General features: G+C 41.4%; 1 protein-coding gene across 7 annotated transcripts in view; it reads right to left on the bottom strand.

Annotated features, from left to right (window-relative positions):
• The window catches only part of MGAT5 (alpha-1,6-mannosylglycoprotein 6-beta-N-acetylglucosaminyltransferase), a 326803-nt gene that overhangs the window by 161546 nt on the left and 145865 nt on the right, over nt 1-19392 (bottom strand). For 6 of the 7 annotated variants that reach the window (XM_021924276.2, XM_021924275.2, XM_021924278.2 and 3 more), the window contains one exon: nt 19140-19304. The exons of the other annotated variant lie outside the window; for it this stretch is intronic. In XM_021924276.2, the coding sequence (XP_021779968.2) occupies nt 19140-19304 (165 nt within the window). The remainder of the gene's footprint in view (nt 1-19139; nt 19305-19392) is intronic. 7 annotated transcript variants of the gene reach the window in all.

Here is a 19392-nt window from a genome sequence, read left to right as displayed (position 1 = left end):
TCTGAGTCCTGAAGAGGATGGATGTGATGGCCACACAGGGGGATGTAGAGATGCCACAGGAAAAAGAATGGGGCCCTAGAGACAAGGGAGATGAAGCACACTCCCAAAAGACTGGCAGTTTAAACATGCGCCAAGTCTTTCACCTTCTAGGTGCTAACCACTGGCTTCCACCAGCTGGTTTGTTTTTTAATGTAACGTGTTTTGCAATGCTGTGAAAACAGTGACAATGAGAGGTTTGAGCAGGTAAAGCCCATTTTGTACATCTAATATTTGCAGAAGGTGTGGGAGTAGGGGAGAGGGAGAAGAGTGGGAAGGGGAATGGGTGGCCGTCAGGGGAAAGCATGGCTACAACAGCAATATTTCTGGAAACCAGTTATCTGGGGAATTCACAGGAAGATAGGCTGATGCAGGCATTACACTCACATCATCTGAAGGAGGATGACTGCCACTGTCATTTATTGTTTTTTGCAGAAGGCATGACACTCATGCTTATTAGTTGTTATTCATAAGAACAATGAACCACCAATTTCCATAAGCCTTTGCAAATACTTATATGTATCAACCACCAAACAAACAAACACCTACTTCAGGGATTGAATTTTTTTTTTTTTTTTTTTTAAAGAGCTAGATGGTAAATATTCTAGATTTGCTTCCCACATGGTCTCTATATCAACTACTCAATTTCTGATATTATGATGTGAAAGCAGCCACAGGCAACATGGCAACATGTCAACAAAGGAGCATGGCTGTGTTCCAGTATGACTTTATTTACAGACTGGGCTAGATTTTGGCCTACAGGCCGTCATTTGCCAACTACTGATCTAATTCCTACAGGAACTTGAAAGAGGCAGAAACAGGTCTTGAATGGCCATTTAGATTTTTTGTGGAACTGATGTGGAGCCATTTGATAGGCAATGTCTATCATGTGCCCATTAATGTGTTTCAGGTGCCTCCACCCTCACAAGAAACCACCAGAGCCATGTCAGGGAGACAAAATCATGCCAAACCAGCAAAAACAAAGGAGGTCTTTGCTTCCAGACACCAGCAAGAGAATTCAAACTTCAGTAAGCACTTGAGAATACAAACCAAAGAAAGACATCAACAGAAAATTCACAAAATATACAAATACCATAAAAAATATGGAAAACATCCAACCTCTCTAACAATCAAAGAAACATATGTAACGTATCATTTTCCATTTATTATACTGGCGAATTTTTCAAAGGAAAATACCAAGTATTTACACAGAGGATGTAAGACAGGAATATTCATACATTATTGATCAGAGTATAACTTGTAATGTCTATCAAGTCTTAAGATGCTTATACAAGAGCCTTTCAGTTATAAATAGCAAAGGCTTACTCTCTACAGAGATTGAACAAAAAAAGGCTCTAGACTCAGAACAGTGGAGAGGGTAGAGAAAAGGAAGTGAGGTCTCTACCACAAATTTTAAAAGGTCCCGGTCTCTTAGCTTTGAAGCAAAGTTCTGGCAGCCCCTGGGCAGAAGGCTGAAGGACCCATCTATGAGGAAACTAACCAGAGAGAGAAAAGACTGAAATAGACATTTAGGGTCCAACATCATCTATGGTTCCCTAGAAGGTGGCCCAGCAGCTGCCAGCCCTCACTCACAGCCAACCTCGCCCTCAAATATGAAACAGCACTACAAATTACCAGATATGTGAGAAAAAATTCTCACACAAAAGAAAAAAAAGTGAACTCAAACTGAAAGAGGAAAAGGAAAAAACTCTCAGATAATACATACAACAGAAAATGATTTAACAATATTTTTAAAAGATAATACCTGACAGATGAGCGAAGAATAATGATTCATGAAATCAGAGCAACAATAGGATTTTTGTTTTTTAAACGACCTTGAGAGAACAAGAACTCTTGGAAAGAAGACTAAAATAGAAGAATTAAATTCAGGAGATGAGCTGGATGTAAAGTTGTGAAAATCTTACAGAAAATACAGCCATAAGATGTACAGAGGATAAAATGACAGAAAAGTGATATGAGAGAAGGGGTAGGAATAGAGCCCCGATGTGCACAATCTACCCAGTGAGTTCTAGAAGAAAGACTGTGGGGAGATGAGATTACTGAATAAACAGTTCACAAAAATTTCCCAGACAAGAAAGATGTCACAGAAGAGTCAGAACAAGGATGAAATGTGCTTCACACCAGGCATAGGAAACATCTGAATACAAGTTAGAAGCAAATCCCACCAGCTTCCAGGCCAAAAGTCACATCTAGGTGTGATAATGCCTCTGGACTTTGCAAAAATGACTCTGAAAACCAAAAGTCAAAGGAACAAGATCTTCACACTGTTTAGGGGAAAAAAAAGTTCAAACCTAGAATTTTATATGCAACGAATGTATCATTCAAAAGTGGGAAGGCAGAATAAAGACATTTTCCAAAATTTAAGAAACCTCAGTTGGGCATGGTGGCTCATGCCTGTAATCTCAGCACTTTGGGAGGCCGAGGCAGGCAGATCACTTGAGGTCAGGAGTTCAAGACTAGCCTGGCCAACATGGCAAAACCCCATCTCTACTAAAAATACAAAAATTAGCCAGGTGCCTGTAATCTCAGCTACTTGGGAGGCTGAGGCAGGAGAATTGCTTGAACCCAACAGGCAGAGGTTGCAGTGAGCCGAGACTGCGCCACTGTACTCCAGCCTAGTGAGACTCCATCAAAAAAAAAAGAAAGAAAGAAAGAAAGAAATCTCATGATTGCCCCTCCATTTACCTTCTTCTCTCAGAAAACTACTACAGGATGAGGCAAGAAACCAACAAAGAAGAAAATGTGGAATCTAAGAAATAAGAGATCCAGCACCAAAGAGGGGAAAGGGGCTTTGGAAACAGTCAGTCCTACGACAACTGTACAGCAGGCCCAGGACACAGCCAGGCCAGCTTGTAGCAGGAGGGCAGAAAGCATCAGGAAGATGACTACGGAATAAAAGCATGCTAAACTATTTGATCTGTGGGCCACAGTAAGAAGGGTTCTCTGATGGAATATTTAGGGCTGAATTTTGGTAAGGGTAAGAATTTTTTTTGTTTTGTTCACTGATGTGTGGCTTGGCACACAGAAAGCAATTAGTAAATATTGTCCTAATTAATCAAAACAATGCAAACATATGAAGTAAATTATTAACTTTGGGAAAAATAGAAAGATGTATTAGAAAGGCAATTTACTATCACTCTATTTTATTTTAGTAGGTGGCTAAACAGTGTCCTTATAGAGTAAGCACTGACCACTAATTTAACCCCAACAAATATTTAGGACATTCTGATTCTGGAAAACAGAGAGCAGCCGTGTGGTGGAGGGGCTGCTGGCAATGGTGGCAGTGTCAGAGAGCTAAATTCCCATCTTCCATAACAGAAAATCAGTAGATAACCTCAAAAAGTACAAGATAAGAAAAAGCAACATAAACATGTTATGGAGAAATATGAAAATATATTACCGGAAGAAACAAGAGTTAGAAGTATTTGTGTTTGGCTGGACGTGGTGGCTCACGCCTGTAATCCCAGCACTTTGGGAGGCCAAGGCGGGTGGATCATGAGGTCAGGAGATCGAGACCATCCTGGCTAACACGGTGAAACCCCGTCTGTACTAAAAATACTAAAAAAATTAGCCGGGTGTGGTGGCGGGCGCCTGTAGTCCCAGCTACTCAGGAGGCTCAGGCAGGAGAATGGTGTGAACCCGGGAGGCGGAGGTTGCAGTGAGCCGAGATCACACACCACTGCACTCCAGCCTGGGCGACAGAGTGAGACTCCGTCTCAAAAAAAAAAAAAAAAAAGTATTTGTGTTTTAGGAACAAAAGTCAGGGGTAGGAAGAAATGAAGTATATAGCAGAAGACAGATTTTTGTTACAGTCTTATACTATTTGACCTTTAAGTTTATACTTTAAAATTACATACGTGTACTAATTTGATAGAAATAAATATTAAACTTTAAAAGGGCTTATGCCCTTAGACCTAGCCATTCTGTTTCTAAGAAACTCTCCCAAGAGAATAATGCAAAGATTTACGTTTACCACAATAATATTTGTAGAATAAAGGAAAAACAAAAATTGAGAACCTAGTTAATATTATGTAGTTATTTAAAAACAAAGCTTTGGAAGAATAAAGAGAATGCTCCCTTAAAAATCAAGACTTTGAAACAAAGAGTACAATAATATTTATACAATATATGCACAGAAAAAAAGCTGTCAAGTGCTCGAGAAAACAGGATTACAAGACTTCATTTTTCCTTATTCTTTTCTGTATTTTCCAAATTTCCTACATTAACTTGGCCTTATCAAGCATTATAAAAAGTGAATTTTTAAAGCAGAAGAAGTATTGGAAAACAATTCTAGATATTTCTCTAGAGACAATGTCTTCATTTAAAATATAGAATGGTAAAGAAGAAAATCAAAGGGCAATCAATACACAATAGCAAAAAGAAGACCAAAACAAAAAAAATCAAAACTCACAAAATTCAGTATGCTTAACACCTGAAACATTTACAATATCCAAATGACCAGAAAGGTGTGGACTCTTAGATTATCTTCCATTCTTGAGCCTTAAACTATTTTCATCTTTAAAAATGCCACATGTAACCTTCTGGTGTGATACACAATGAAATGCCATTGTCCCAGCAGTGGCAGCATCTTTAAATGGGCACATTAGAGATGCACCAGCCAGGTTCTAAACCCTGCCTCAGACTGCCACCATTTTGGGCAGATTACACATCATCTCCTACCCTGATACTCTATTAAGTTGAGATAACTGTTCTGCAGGTTTGCTCTGAGGAAAGAACTAATAAAGTATTTTAAAGTTATTATTTGTGCCTGGGACACAGCGATCTCTCAATAAACAGTGGCGCTTTTTTTTTTTTTTTCTCTATTTTATGAACACTCTACAAATCTAATACGTTACTGCATTCCAGAGAGAGCACCGTTCATTTAGGCCAGGGGTTGGCAAACTTTTTCTGTAAAAAGCCAGATAGAAAGTATTTTCAACTTTGTGGGCCATATGGTCTCCTTTACAACTACTAAATTCTGCAGTTGTAGCATGAAAGCAGCCACAGACAATAAGTAAACATATGGGAAAGTTTTGTGTTCTAATAAAACTTTATTTATAAATTCTGGTAGTGGACTAGATTTGGCCCATGGGCCACAGTTTGTTGACCCCTGACACAGGCTATGTAAATGTGGCCCACTAAAGTTGAACAGTATGGCAGCTAAAAGTTCCAGCACTCGAATTGTTGAGATAAATCTGGAGAACCATCCACCAAGGATTTTGGAAAGTTGCAGTCTCCCATTTGGGGGAAATGTTAGAACATCTAAATCTTTTCCACTTATAAAAGCTCATGAGTCTCTGGATCTGAAAGAGGAAACAAAGATAAGGCGATTTGCTGAGGATCTCAGCATCAATTCTGTCAGCAGTGGGCTTAATTCCAGCCTCCTGAGCCCCAGCCCTACATTTCTTCACTAGGGCGCACGGTCCGTAGCCTGGAATTCCTCAATCTGTGGCCAGTTTACACTCTCAACTCTAATTGCTAGCCAGTCACAGATTTCTCAGAGAGCCTGCTGCAGCGATGTATCCTTGCACCACAGAGAAAGAACCCAGTGGCCAGGGGAAACTGTATCATTCTCCTGTTAAGAACAGGACCCAGTTTAGGCCAAGCCTCATAAATAACCATGAAGACCAATGACAACTTCACAGTGGGATTCTGAAGCCTCAAAGCCACACACTCACATTCCCCAAACTGAGAACAGTTTCTGTAAAAAAGATACTACATTCCTCAACAATGGCTTTAAATGTGAATAGAGACAGGCACCTACAGACAAGAAGTTGAACCCTATAAACTGTGTACCCACTTCATGACTGAAACTCCAAACCCTATCCCAAATGTGTGATCCTTCTGTTAAATCTTGATTTTATTTAGCTCCTTCTTTGATGAATGACTAGAACCTACTCCCCATTTGGTGCCTCTAACATAATTTTCGAGGCTCCTTAGTTTTGGTTAAAAATTTATGGAATAAAGGCACATACAGACCCTTTTAAAACCATCTGCCAAAACCACATTTTGTTAATTATAGCAACAGCCAATAATTACTGAGCACTTACCATGTGCCAACCCTCCACAGACACTTTCTCATGTGGCCCCATAAGCTAGTTTCTGCTGTACAGATGAGAGAACTGAGACTTAACCTCTCTAAATGACTTCACTACAGTTGCACCACTGTGGAACTCAGACTTGAACCCCAGCAGCCTGAGTCTGTAGTACGCACACAGGTCTAATCACATGTTGAACCAATGCATTAACACATCCAGACCTTTCCGTGGTTCCAACACTGCTCTTTCAAAAGTCCAGTTTGAGCCTAGCAGAAACATAAATGACAGATGACACAGTAAAAGGTCCTTTTATGGGGTGTTTTTTTTTTTTTTTGGTTTTGGTTTTAATAGGCCACCTTCTGTATTAGAATTAAAAGGGCCCAACAGTGGTTCTTAAACACACCTGGGAAGAATATGTCCTGGGCTGTTGTACAGACTGATCCTTCTGGCAGCTGGCCGGAGAGCCCCAGGCCTCCCTCGCTCAATAATATGGGTCTCTGCTCAGTCTCTCTCCTTCAGAGAGGCTTTCTTGACAAGCCCCAAACCTGAAACAGCACCCGCTTCCTTCGCTAATTCCTTACCCTACACTTTGCTGTTCCTCAAGCATTTTTCACCAGATGTGTTTATGTATTTGTTTACCACCTGCCTTCACTGCTGGAGTGTAATCTCCAGAAAGAAGAGACTTGGTTTTGCTCATCACTATCTCCAGTGTCTAGACAGTGCCTGGCACAGAACAGGCACTTGCCACATCTGTTAGTAAAGAAACAAATCAATCAATCTCTGGGTGGTAGAATAACAGCTGCTTTGTATTTTCATCTTTTTGCTTAGCTGTAATTTCCAGATTTTCAGCAGAGCATCCCTCCTTGTACTATAGAAGCACTATTTTTCAAGCGTTTCCTTTTGAAAACACACCACTATTATTCAGTTATACACATCAACTCAAAGGTAGAGATGATGGCTGTATGGTCACTGGTAGCCTGGAGGCATGAAAACCCATGCTAAATTAATCCCCAGGTGCCTGGTTTGACAGCGCTGTACACCCAAGCCCGGCATGGCACACACTCCTGCCCAACTCAGGAGCTTTCCTGGCCAGATGCTAATAATGGCCTTCTGCCCTCAGGGAACAACCATCCTTCGCCATGTGGCACAGTCACAGGCTAAAAGCCACCTTCTAAATCCTCACTGCGTTCCTGGGTGGTAGAGGGAAGGCAGTTTATCTTCATCACCATGTCATTCATGTCTGACTAGAGGCCAGAAGCGAAAGGAGAAAACCTGAACTCACAACCATCTCCAGGAGACACCCATCTGCCTCCCCAGAGTTAGGATTCTGTGAACCACTGATGAGAAATGACTGGCACTTCTGCCAAGAGGTTCACTGTGTTTCAACGTCAGATACTATCAGATATAGCTTCTACTAATCTTCTCTTTGCCTCAACCCAACTGCACCCTGAAATAAAGTCTTAAATATTTACTTTGTTCTTCTGCAAATCTTGCTATAACTTGTACTGTTCACATTAACCACACTTAATGAAAGCAATTATCAAGAAGGTTCTATTAACATAGAGTTTAGACAGGTTAATGACTGTCTTCCCTTGAGAGCTGAGCACTCCCGCACAGGAGTTTCCCTCCCTATTTTGGAGTGGGAAGGTACAGTAAAGGGTCAGGCAGCTTCTGGATCTGCTTAAGTTTGCTGTGACAAGTAGCACAGGAGCCATACAACTTCTGCCTTGTGACAGGAGAAAATTCCTTCTGTGCCAGTTGCTGTATGTCATTGCTATCCCTATCCTGAGATGGCTATAGAGTTTGAAGGTCATTTCCAAGGCCAAAAGGTCAGGCAAAGCCAACAGGTTCTCTTGGACTGAGGTGAAAGCAGCTACAAGTTGAGGGTCAAAAAAGATAGGAGCACAGCCAATACGCTCAGTCATTCTCCTCCAGTAGATGGTGAACTCAACATTCCCAAAAGGAGCCCTAGTTTCCTACCCAGCTGCATTTCCACTGCCTGACACAGACCTGGCATCATGCAGTCAGCGTAGGTTGGATAAAAGATACATCAGTGTTTGCCATGTTATGTCTGTGACTACTCCTTTCTAACAGGGTATTAATCACAGAGGGCAAGGTCAGTAGGTAGGTCACAGGGAGAAGATGTTGGACCAGGATCTCAATATACATCATCTCATTACATCCTCACCATGAGGACAGTGTTGGTGTCACTATCACCATTGCACAGAGCATAAATCGGAGGCTCAGCAATGGTAAATATAATAAAATGCTAACGGCAAGTATGCAAGCGGACCCAGAGTTCTGCTCAAAAATGTCTGACGCCAAAGACCAGGTCCAGGCTGTGACTGCCAAGTAGCTTCTGGACAGCCCTTTCACAAGGTCTGGTTTTCTGTATAAAATGCAACATTGGGAATGGGTAGTTTACATGCCTATCAAGCACTGACCATCTGCTACATGCCTGGCCCAGGAGTGAAAACCTGAGTTGGACACTTAAGAAGCGTAAGAACCAATAGCCAAAACTTACTGAGCTCTTATTTTGTGCCCAGCAGCTTGAGTGCGTTCCATGTGTAAACTCGTACTCCTAGCAACAATACCATGGCACAGGTTCTTATTCTCATTTTATCAATGAGGAAACTGACTGGGTTTATCCAAGGGTCCCATAATCCTATGGCTGCTGTTTAATTAAGTCCCCCAGTGGTGGAAAACATTAGCACAGGTCCTTCACTGGATGTCTACTTGTCTCTGGTTCAAGAGCCCATCTCTAGCTGCACCAAGGTAAAGGAAGTTTCCACAATAAACGTCGACTAGAAAACCTCTCCAACAAACTTCAAGACAGCTTAAAACCAGCTAAGAGTGCAGCTGTCCAACTCTGACAATGCAAATCAAAATGCAGTTTATAATGCTCTGTCAATCCCAGACACGTCGTCCTCGGCTGGCTCTGTCTACGCCATGGGCCCTCCCCTTGACATAAGTGGATTTGGGGTTCGTGATCCCACACGTGAGACTTGCTGAACGTTCAAGGGTAAAATAAGGACAGAAAAAGGAGGCTGTGAAATGAAGATTATTTCTGCTGTCCTGAACTGTAGGGCAGTTCAGCCCTTCTTAGTCACATCTCTAATTGAATCCCTCTTTCTGTCCTTTCTAAACCCAAAGAATTTCAAACCATCTTCACCCCGCATTGCTCTCTCTCTTCTTTTTCTGGGATGTGAGCGAGAAGGGAAAAACAAAAACTAGCAACTGATTTTTATTTAGGCTGCCTAATTTTAGAAGCTGTGGATATGCAAAGCCAAAAGCACAGCTTAAAGGAAAATTTCTCAAAACCCCAGAAATCTTCAAACCTACAAAACCTTTTCAAAAACATGGAGTCAGATACCTGTCTTCCATGTCTCACCAAATCAGCTTTATTCCAAGTATTTTTCTAAATTTTAAAATGTCAGGCTCTACAGTGAGTTTGTTGAAATACTTGCCAGTGAAAACAGGTAAAGGATGAAACAGCACAGACAAGGGACTATCTGAGAAAGCATATGCTATGCTGTAGCCGTGGAATGTCTATTGAATCAATACCATATGTAAGCTGATATCACAACTGTATACACATATCTCATTAAGCCAAATTAAGCAAGTGGGATCTGTCGCCTTCTGATTAAAACAAACAAGTCTAATTTCAGCGTGTCTCATCACCAATACAAACAACAACCCTGAGCAGAGGCACTTTTAAGGTCCCCAGGACAATCCTGCAGTGTATATTACTGAGTTCCCCCATCAAGTGGCTGGGGAGAAACAGTATTCCCGACAGGGATATAGATAGCCTCACTTTTTGAAAAGAAACAAGCCATGTATTCCTTGAAGGGTCAGTAATTAGTCTAACAGAATTAGAAGTTCTGGGTCCCTGTTTCTTTTCTGCAAGAACTATTCCTTCAGAGCAACCTCTGAGGGAGTGGAGGTGGCCTGAATTTTTAAAATCCTACTTATATTTTTATAATTAGCCACCAAGAAACACAAAATAAGTTCTTATTATGGAATCTCAGTTTTCAAAAGTGAAGTGAAGCAAAGGCTTTTCCGGTCTTAACAATTTAACAGTAAACTTTCCAGGTGCTTCTGAGAATTCCAAAAGCATTCAGGGAGCTGTCAAAGCACAGGAGTGGTGGAAATGGTGATCTAGAAGTGAAAGCATGGCCATCAGTGTCATGGCAAAGGTTCCAGAACACAGTGGCTGGCCAGCAGGAGTATATTCAGGAAAGGAAGGAGTGTAAACAGCTGGACATTTATTGATAAAACCTGTGATTTGCCAGACTCTAAGCTCAAAACTAAACTGAAAAGAAAAACATAAGATCCCACCCATGCCTTTGAGGAGCTTACAGACCGGCTGTGAAGACAAGCAAAGAGTGGAAAAGTCCAAGGACACACATGATATGAATACAAGGCAAAGACACCACAAACCTCTGGGGTGTGAGGGGCATCAAGCAAGTCTTAGGGAGACACAGCTTCAGATGAGACTTGAAAAAGATGATAAAGAAGAATCAGCCAGAACAACAGAAGCATGCCAGGCTGTGGACAAAAACATGTTAAGTGTATAAGAGCATGAATAAACTGCAGGCAGGGGTTTGGGCTCGTTCCAAGTGGGGCTGAGGCACATGCGGCCACAGTAGTGCTTAAAATGGAGGTAGAAAGTTAGCAGACCTGAGGCTTTGCCCTCCAAACACTCAAGGAGAGAAAAGCTTGAGTCAGGTTTAGGATAGCTTCAGAAAGCCAAACCATGACATGACCAGGGTCTCTAGTAGCCATACGCATTTTATCTGCTCGTCTGGAATCTCTTCAGGGACCCCTCTCCTATACCATTAATTCCCAGGGGTGACCCAGGTGACCCAGGCCTAGCCAATCAGGATGGAACATGATACTGGTCACTCTGACTGGATCATAAACAGGCATAGAGGCCAGGCCAAACCAATCATAACCCTGGCTCTAGAGAGTTGCCAAAACCTCCTGGAAAGCAGCACAGTCGTCTGGGACTGAAAACTAAAACCTAGAGCCTCCTTGGGACTATCCATCTCTGCCCCCACCAGGCAAAGATGGCCTAAGAATGAAGGTAAAATAAAAGACACAACATATTAACGTAGCCTTGAAGGATAGCATCACTTCTGAACTATATTTTCTTCTTCTTCCTTTTTTTTTTTTTTTGAGACGGAATCTCACTCTGTCGCCCAGGCTGGAGTGCAGTGGCCAGATCTCAGCTCACTGCAAACTCCGCCTCCTGGGTTTATGCCATTCTCCTGCCTCAGCCTCCCGAGTAGCTGGGACTACAGGCGCCCTCCACCTTGCCCGGCTAGTTTTTTGTATTTTTTAGTAGAGACGGGGTTTCACCGTGTTAGCCAGGATGGTCTCAATCTCCTGACCTCGTGATCCGCCCGTCTCGGCCTCCCAATATTTTCTTCTTAATGATAAAAAGCAAAACCCTCTTGACAACAGAGTGAAAACTATACCAACAATGACAAGAATTTTCGGCAAACACACCAAAAGAATGGCTTCTGACAATATCCAATACCTGAGAGGACACAGCTGAGGTTCCTGAAGATGGTTCCCGTGTCTGAATCTCTCACAGCATCCTACAAACTTTTAAATGACATGAGCCCCAAGTTCCCTTTTAGTTTAAGTTAATATAAGCTAGGTAGTTGGCCTCTTGCAACCAAGAGATTATTGACAAAACATGAATTTCGTGATGGGCCAAATATTGACAACAGAGGCACAAAAAGATTAATTTGGCAACTTCAAATTTAAAGTGTTCCAGTGAAATACTATATACAAAATTATTTCCTAATCTATAAAGCGCTACACAAATATTAATTTCACGACTAGTGGTGATATCCAAATAAGTAGTCACTACAGTGTTCCATTTTTATGTCAATATTCCAAATATGTAACTTTTAAACTGTAATTAACAAATGCTCATACAGTACCGACTTTATGCCAGGCATGTTTCTAAGTACATTATTGGTCTCACCTAATCCTCCTGACGTGGTTTGGCTCTGTGTCCCTGCCCAAATCCCATCTCGAATTTTAATCCCATGTCAGAGGAGGGAGCTGGTGGGAGCTGAATGGATTATGGGGGCAGTTTCCCTCATGCTATTCTCATGGTAGTGAGTTCTCGGGAGAGGAGATGATTTTAAAGTGTGGCACTTCTTTGCTCTCTCGTTCACTCTCTCCTGTTGCCATGTAAGACGTGCCTTCCTTCCCCTTCCACTATGATTTAAGTTTCCTGACACCTCCCTAGTCACGTGGAACTCTGTCAGTAAAACCTCCTTTCTTTATAAATTACCCAGTCTCAGGTAGTATCTTTACAGCAGTATGAAAATGGATTAATATACCTCCTAACAATACTGTGAAATGGGCACTACTATTATTTCTCCCATTTTAAAAATGGGGAAACTCAGCCAGAGGAAGGTTAAGAAACTTACCCAAAGTCACACTGCTATGAAATGGTGGAGCGAGTATTTGAACCAGGCCAGTCTGGTTTCACAGATGCTGCCTTTCATTGTCCCTCATCCCCTCAACACTAGCACCAAAGTTTCAACTGCCTTTAAGCCGATATTCTGAAACAAATGGCTTGCGGCTACAGTCCTCATGGAACCTTGTCTCTCTGCTGAGTTGTTTCCTCAATAATGAGTCACCCAGTTATCCTTCAAGCTACACCCTTGGAAATCATTATGACAATTTCTCCCTTGCCCTTTCCCACAGTCTGTCCGTGTCCCCATCACACCAGCTCCACCCTAACATGGTCTCAAATTCTCCTTCTCCCGGGGCGTAGGAACGTGTCTAATCCAAGGCATTCTCCTAACTGGAGATTAACTGCAGTCTCTCTCCCTCTTCATATGCATCTCACTCCACATGGCCAGTAATTATTCTCTGGAAACACAGACCTCACACCTATTCATCCTCCTACTTTAAACCTCTCATCAACTGCCACCCCCCAGGGAACAAAATAGAAACTCCTTCATTTAACACTGAAAATGCTTCACAAATCCCAATTAACTCTCTAGTCTCATTGTCTTCAATACTGCTCCAAGTATGCTGTGAAGGGTATTTTCTGATGTAAAGTAGATCTTTGGGGACCTGTCTTGTTTTCTTTAACTTATTTAATTTACTCTCTTATATCTTGATAATTGTATACTTTGCTTAAAATAACAAAGAATTTCTTCTAAAACGTTCTGCAATTTAAACCCATTCTCTAAGACTACTTTGTATCATTGTTATCTGGAATTAGTGGCCCTTTCATGAGAAGAAATAATTACCTTCTATAGAAGCAGAAGTAAAATGCACATTGCCAAAAGCACACTGTGGGCCAGGAAAGAAGCTCCTTAAGGTCAAGATCCTAAAATAGTCTTCTGGGAGTTTCTAAAATCTCTTTCTTTGGAGGCCTCCTAGACCAGTGGCAAAGCTAAATGAGGTAGAGGTTAGAGGGCAGTGGGAGCAGGGCTTGTGAACAGCCTTGCTAGCAAAAGTGAAAGGAACTTTAGGTCTCAGCTGGCCTATCAGGAAACTTCAGTGTCTCAGGCATCTTTCTGCACTAACCATAGGTGAAAATATCTGCTGGCACCAGATTCTAACAGTATCTTATAGATCAGAATTTCACAAACCTGCCACAATTGACATTTGGGGCTGGATACTTCTATTGTGGGCAATGTCTTATATATTGTAGGATGCTTTTTACAGCATCTCTGGTCTTCATTTATTAGAAGTAAATAGGCTGGTTACAGCAACTCATGCCTGTAATCCCAGCACTTTGGAAGGCTGAGGCAGGAGGATCGTTTGAGCCTAGGAGCCCAACCAGACTGGGCAACCTAGCAAGACCCCCCATTCTCTATGAAAAATAAGAAAAAAGAATTAGCCAGGCATGATGGCACATTGCCTGTAGTCCCAGCTACTCAGAAGGTTGAGGTGCCAGGGGGTGGGGACATGGAAAGTCGAGGTTGCAGAGAGCTGTGATGGTGCCACTGCATTCTGGCCTGAGTGACAGAGTGAGACACTGTTTAAAAAAAAAAAAAAAAAAAAGAAAGAAAGAAAATAGCACCTCTTCATTTGTGACAACCAGAATGTCTCCCGACATTGCCATGTGTCCCCTGGGGGCAAAATCACCCACAGCTGTTAATCACTGCTATAGATACACTTCCTCAAAGATTAGCATCACTTCTGAACTATGTTTTTCTTCTTCTAAATAAAAATCAAAATATCCTTGACCACACAAAGTGAAAACCATACCAACAAAGACAAGCATTTTTCTGTAAAGATACCAAAAGAATAGCTTCTGACAAGGGTCCACACATTTATTGTTACCATTGCAAATAACAAAACAGAAAATGACAGGTAAATGGACAGAGCATATCTGCTTCTTGCTCAACTTAATAGGAAAGCACCTGCAATCTCATCTCTCTCCCATCTCTCAGTAGCATCTGGGATCTCACTGACATGCCAATATCTGACCCTGGGAAAGTCATCTGCTGAGCTACTGCCCAGGGTTGGAGCTGGGACACTTCAGGTGTTACTTCAACACAAACTGGTAACACAGGTACACATACAAGGAAACAGCACGGGTGCAACTAAATTTCAAGGTCCATTAGCAGCACAAAGGGGGAAAACTGCACTTCCAAATGCAAGCCCTAGAACTCAGCAGGGACATTTTTCATTTTCAACTTTCAAATGGTGGTAATAATAATAATAATAGTTGCTGTTTTTAAGAACAGCTTCCAAATTCAAATACATTGCACTTCAACCCCAAATATTGGAAAGTGTTCCATATTGCTACTGACTTTGGAAAAAATGCAGGGTTGCCGAAGTTCAATTTGGACTAAATACCAGGAAACAGTCGCTTGAGTTATACCTGTACCTTTGATTTTGTGATTCTGCTTCCCAAGTGACCTCGCAATTATTAAGTCATCACAACACTACGTGGATGCTATCATTATGGTTTTGGCTTTTAGGGAACAGTCAACACTGACCAGTTATTCAGCTGACGTTGGATGACAACTCAATATTGAGAGTATAAATAAATGTGTACACATGCACATTTATTAGAGGCTGCACAATGTTGTTGTCCTCTAAAATATCACAATGTAGAATTGTAACTATCACATCCTATGAAGCCTCCACATTCCAGAACCATCAATGGGAAGTTCAGTCCTGACCAACAAAAAGGCAGTCTTACTCTTAGGTGGTGTCTGCTAAGGTCTGAGAACTATGGAAATGAAATACAAAGTCCGACTTCCAGGCAAATCACCACAAATGTAAATGGAGAAGACGAACCGTAAGAAACTCCTCTGGGTGATGAAACCAAATGCTGTTCCCTCCGATAGAAACCAATCCATGTGAGCAATATTTACTGAATTATCCTCAACAGGTAAGGCTACAATCAAGACACTATGGGCAGAGCAAAGATAAATCAGATACTGTCTCAGTCCTTAGAAGGCAAACACTTTCATTATCAGATATGTACACTTTTTACCTTTTCCCCATTTCAGGTAGATGGCAAAGAACCACAGATCCAATCCTATTCACTCCACTTCCTCATTTAAGATCACAAAACTGAAGACAGAATGGGTCTTTCTCAAATTGAAAGCAGCATTCTAAAAGGAGAGAATTTTGACGAAGGCCTTTCAAACCCTTTCAGAAAGTAAATACGGAGAAATTTATTTACTGTGTGATTGGTGGAAGGGTGGGGATTTTAAAAATCCACTTTTTCATTCCTTTGAGTCCCCTTTCTCTCCAATAAGACAAACAGAGCTCAAAAATCCAGTTCAATCTGATTTCTTGATTTTAATAAAGTTCATTTCCAACTAAATTTCTCTAGGGGCAAATTTACTTTCACATTAAAAAAATCCCTCAGTGATAAATTTGTGAAGATAAGCCATACTGGATAAAAGCTACACAGCACACAGCTAGAGACAGAAAATGAGACACACACACACACACACACACACACACACACAGCTATCCCTTTAAAGAAAATAAATTTAAATTTAGGGAATCCTTCTTCAATTGCTATGGTACCCAATTTAGAGACAGTTTATAGCCAACCAGAAGATATATCAGCAAGCAATAAGACACAACAATAAGCAATCAGAAACATCAGTGAGCAATAAGACACCAGAGTCAGCAGTAAAGACACACCAGGGAGAACATTTCTGAGCAATTACCACATGTCTCCATTCAGGAAGGGAGAGAGAAAAACTTCACTCAGCAAGGACTGGAACCCCATAAAACTGAACTCCCACAACTCAGGTTGACAGAGGGGTCTGAAGACACCAGCATGGTCATGGATCAGAGAGAGGGCGGAAAAGCAAGGAAGGGCTGCCCATAAATGAGAACTGTTCACTTAAGTCCTCATCCTTCTTTCTGGTACTCTATAGACATGGCAAACCGTTTTTTAAAAATATGTGGTTGACTGACAAGATACAAAGGACTACCCACCTTCTGGGGGAAATGAAGAAGGCTGCCCAGCATATCTATATCCACTCTGACCAAGACAGTGTCTATGAAAGGGATGCCTCTGCAAGCATGCATGCGTGCGTGCACACGCACACACACACACACACACGGACCAGCTTTTGCAAACATCAGCCTGAGAGCAGACCCTGAGACAGAGAAATCACCTGATGAGACAGATGATTAAATCTAGGAAACTGGCAGCTCTCTTCTAGGTAAGAAAATGGTAGCACCTTTTTACAGACGCATGCCTTTATGATAATTTACAAATGGAAGGAGAGATGGAGCTAACACTCAGAATCTCTTCTCTACATAGCACTAGCAGATCTTAAGCTGAGCTCAGCGGACTCCAGTACCAACAGTTACCCATTCCCAAGCACTTAAACTCAACAAAACCTATGAAAACACTTCTCAGAGGTGCTAAGAAGATTAAGTAAAATCATGTACACTGGAGGGTCAGGAAGAGGAACTTGTATTTACTGGACAGCTACTAAATGTTAGTTTCCTCTCCTTCCCTGCCTCCAAATTTTTTTCTGAGTCACCCCTACTTTATAGCAACTATGGTTTGTGTCGTTTTATGCATGTGTATTCTTTTCCTAATTACCCAGTAAAAATCATGATGGTATGGACTGTGTCCCACACATACCTGAAAGATGAAAAGACATGCGAATGAGGTTATTCATTAAATGCGTAACACTAAATTTGCTCCGATTTCCCAAAAAGGAAAAAAAAAAAAACAAGAACACTCTGGTTCTTTAAATTATTATTAAAAACACAGCACCAGTGGCACATTTAGAGGAGTCCCACTCAGAGCCATTGGCTTAGAAAACATGATACTTGTTAAGCGGTAAACTAGCTCAATACATATGGCTGGTATGTTTCCAAATTTCATTTGAAAGAAGTAGTCACCAAGTCCTTCCCATTTCCTTCTTGGAGGTGCACCCACTACCCTGTGCTCTGCAGCTTAAAGCCCAGGTAGCAGTCTCTGTGAGCCTTGCAACAAACAGGACAGTCAGAGGCAGCAAGATCCCACCTTGGGGGAAAGAATGACAGGAGATGTGTTCATAGGGGCCCACAAGCCACAGGACTTCAGAGGCAGTGGGGAACAGCAAAGTTAAAGGCAGAACACTCCATTCCATCTCCAGAAATACGACACCAAACAGTGATGAACCAGATAGAGCCTTTCCAGTAGCGTTTTCTACTGGGTACAAGGGTGGCAAGTGGAGACTGAAGAGGCATGGTTCCAGTTATTAATAAGCAGCTAAACACAGTGGGAGGTTCTCTTGTCTAATTACAGAAGCTGTTGGAAACTGCAAGGAAGACAGGATTTATGGCCTAGATGACACTGCTTCGGTGTTGTAATTAAAAGTTATTTTTAATAACTTTGGTTGGATACTTTGAATTATTAGAAATATATTTTGCAATTTAAAATTTGCTAAAGGGCAAAGAACATTAAAAAAGGTAATAACAACCAGCCTGCATAATGTAAAACAATTAAATGTTCTGACACTGCGAGGTGGGAAAGGAAAAGAATCTCTCCCACTTAAGTGTGTGAATTTTTACAAGCAAAAGGGAAAGGGAAATAAATAAGCTTAAAGTATATGAAACAAGATTTTTTTTAAAGCAGGAACTGATGTCAAAAGTAACCTAGTTACTTACTTTATCTATTAACCAGAGTTTGGGTACCACCCACCAAAAGTATAGACAGCTTGTTCACAACCATTCACCCAAACCACTGAATCCTAATCTTCAGGCTCTTCACTTTGTCCTGGTTCCCCAGAAAATCGTGGTCACCCTAACAAGAGCAGTCCTGGCTCAAGCACAAAGACCCAGAGGCTAACCTCAGAGCAGTGTGATGGTGGGGGACTTGGAGGGAGGGTTCTAATGTGAGCTGTAGGCAACAACATGCTGCATATAATTTGGGTGTTGTTTTTAGTCAATTTTCCTTCTCTCATCCAATATTCCAGTTTCCAGAAGGGGCAAAACAAAATGCCTTCCAGTGGGAACCGCATGGTGGTGTACATGAGTGGCTACAGAATCCGCCTAGGATTAGGCAGGGGCCATTTATCTTCTAAAAGCCATTTTCATAATTTCTATTTCTCCATATATACATAGGAGGCATTTTCTGCAATGGTGGCTCTTTTTTTTTTTTTTTTTTTTTTTTTGACAACAGGGAGGAGAGAACCTATTATATGTAACAGACTTTCAAAATTGTCTGATGGGAGTATGGAGGAGGAATGAACTCTAAAAGGCATGTGCTTCTCAAAATAACCTCTATATTTCATTTAATCCATGCTATGAATCTTCTCTTTACAAGTGAATTCCAGCAGCTCATTAAGAGCAAATGTGTCACAGAAACCACCAAATATTATGCATCATGATAAAACTAAAAAAAGCATTTTAACATCTGCTATTAAAAAATAAATTTAGACTTCTCTTTACAATGGCCATGCCAAGTTTATAGAATTTATATTATGTGGGTTCCAGTAAGAACCACTGCTCTCCTTTATTCTCTTCTTGGTCCAAAGCAGGGTGTGACTCCATATCAGGGCAGAGAATTGCTATTTTTACCTGCCACATTAATTTTCTCAAGTGCAACCAAGCTGGGAACAGCTGTGGTGGAGTTGGTTGAGTTTGTTCCGGTGCCATTGACAACAAGATTGTCCACCTTCGACTCCAACTTGCCAATGCGCTGCAAAATGTTATCTAATAACACAGCAAGGGTTTTCTTCAGATCTGTAAAAGAAAGTGCAGACAATTTTAAAATTCTATGGCCTCTGCATATCTGTCTGGTTTGCTCTCTCTTCATCATGGAGAATAAAAC

Source organism: Papio anubis, chromosome 10 (assembly GCF_008728515.1).
Source record: "Papio anubis isolate 15944 chromosome 10, Panubis1.0, whole genome shotgun sequence".
Lineage (NCBI taxonomy): Eukaryota > Metazoa > Chordata > Mammalia > Primates > Cercopithecidae > Papio > Papio anubis.
Note: the sequence above shows the minus strand (reverse complement) of the source record. Positions and strands in the feature narration are given on the sequence as shown.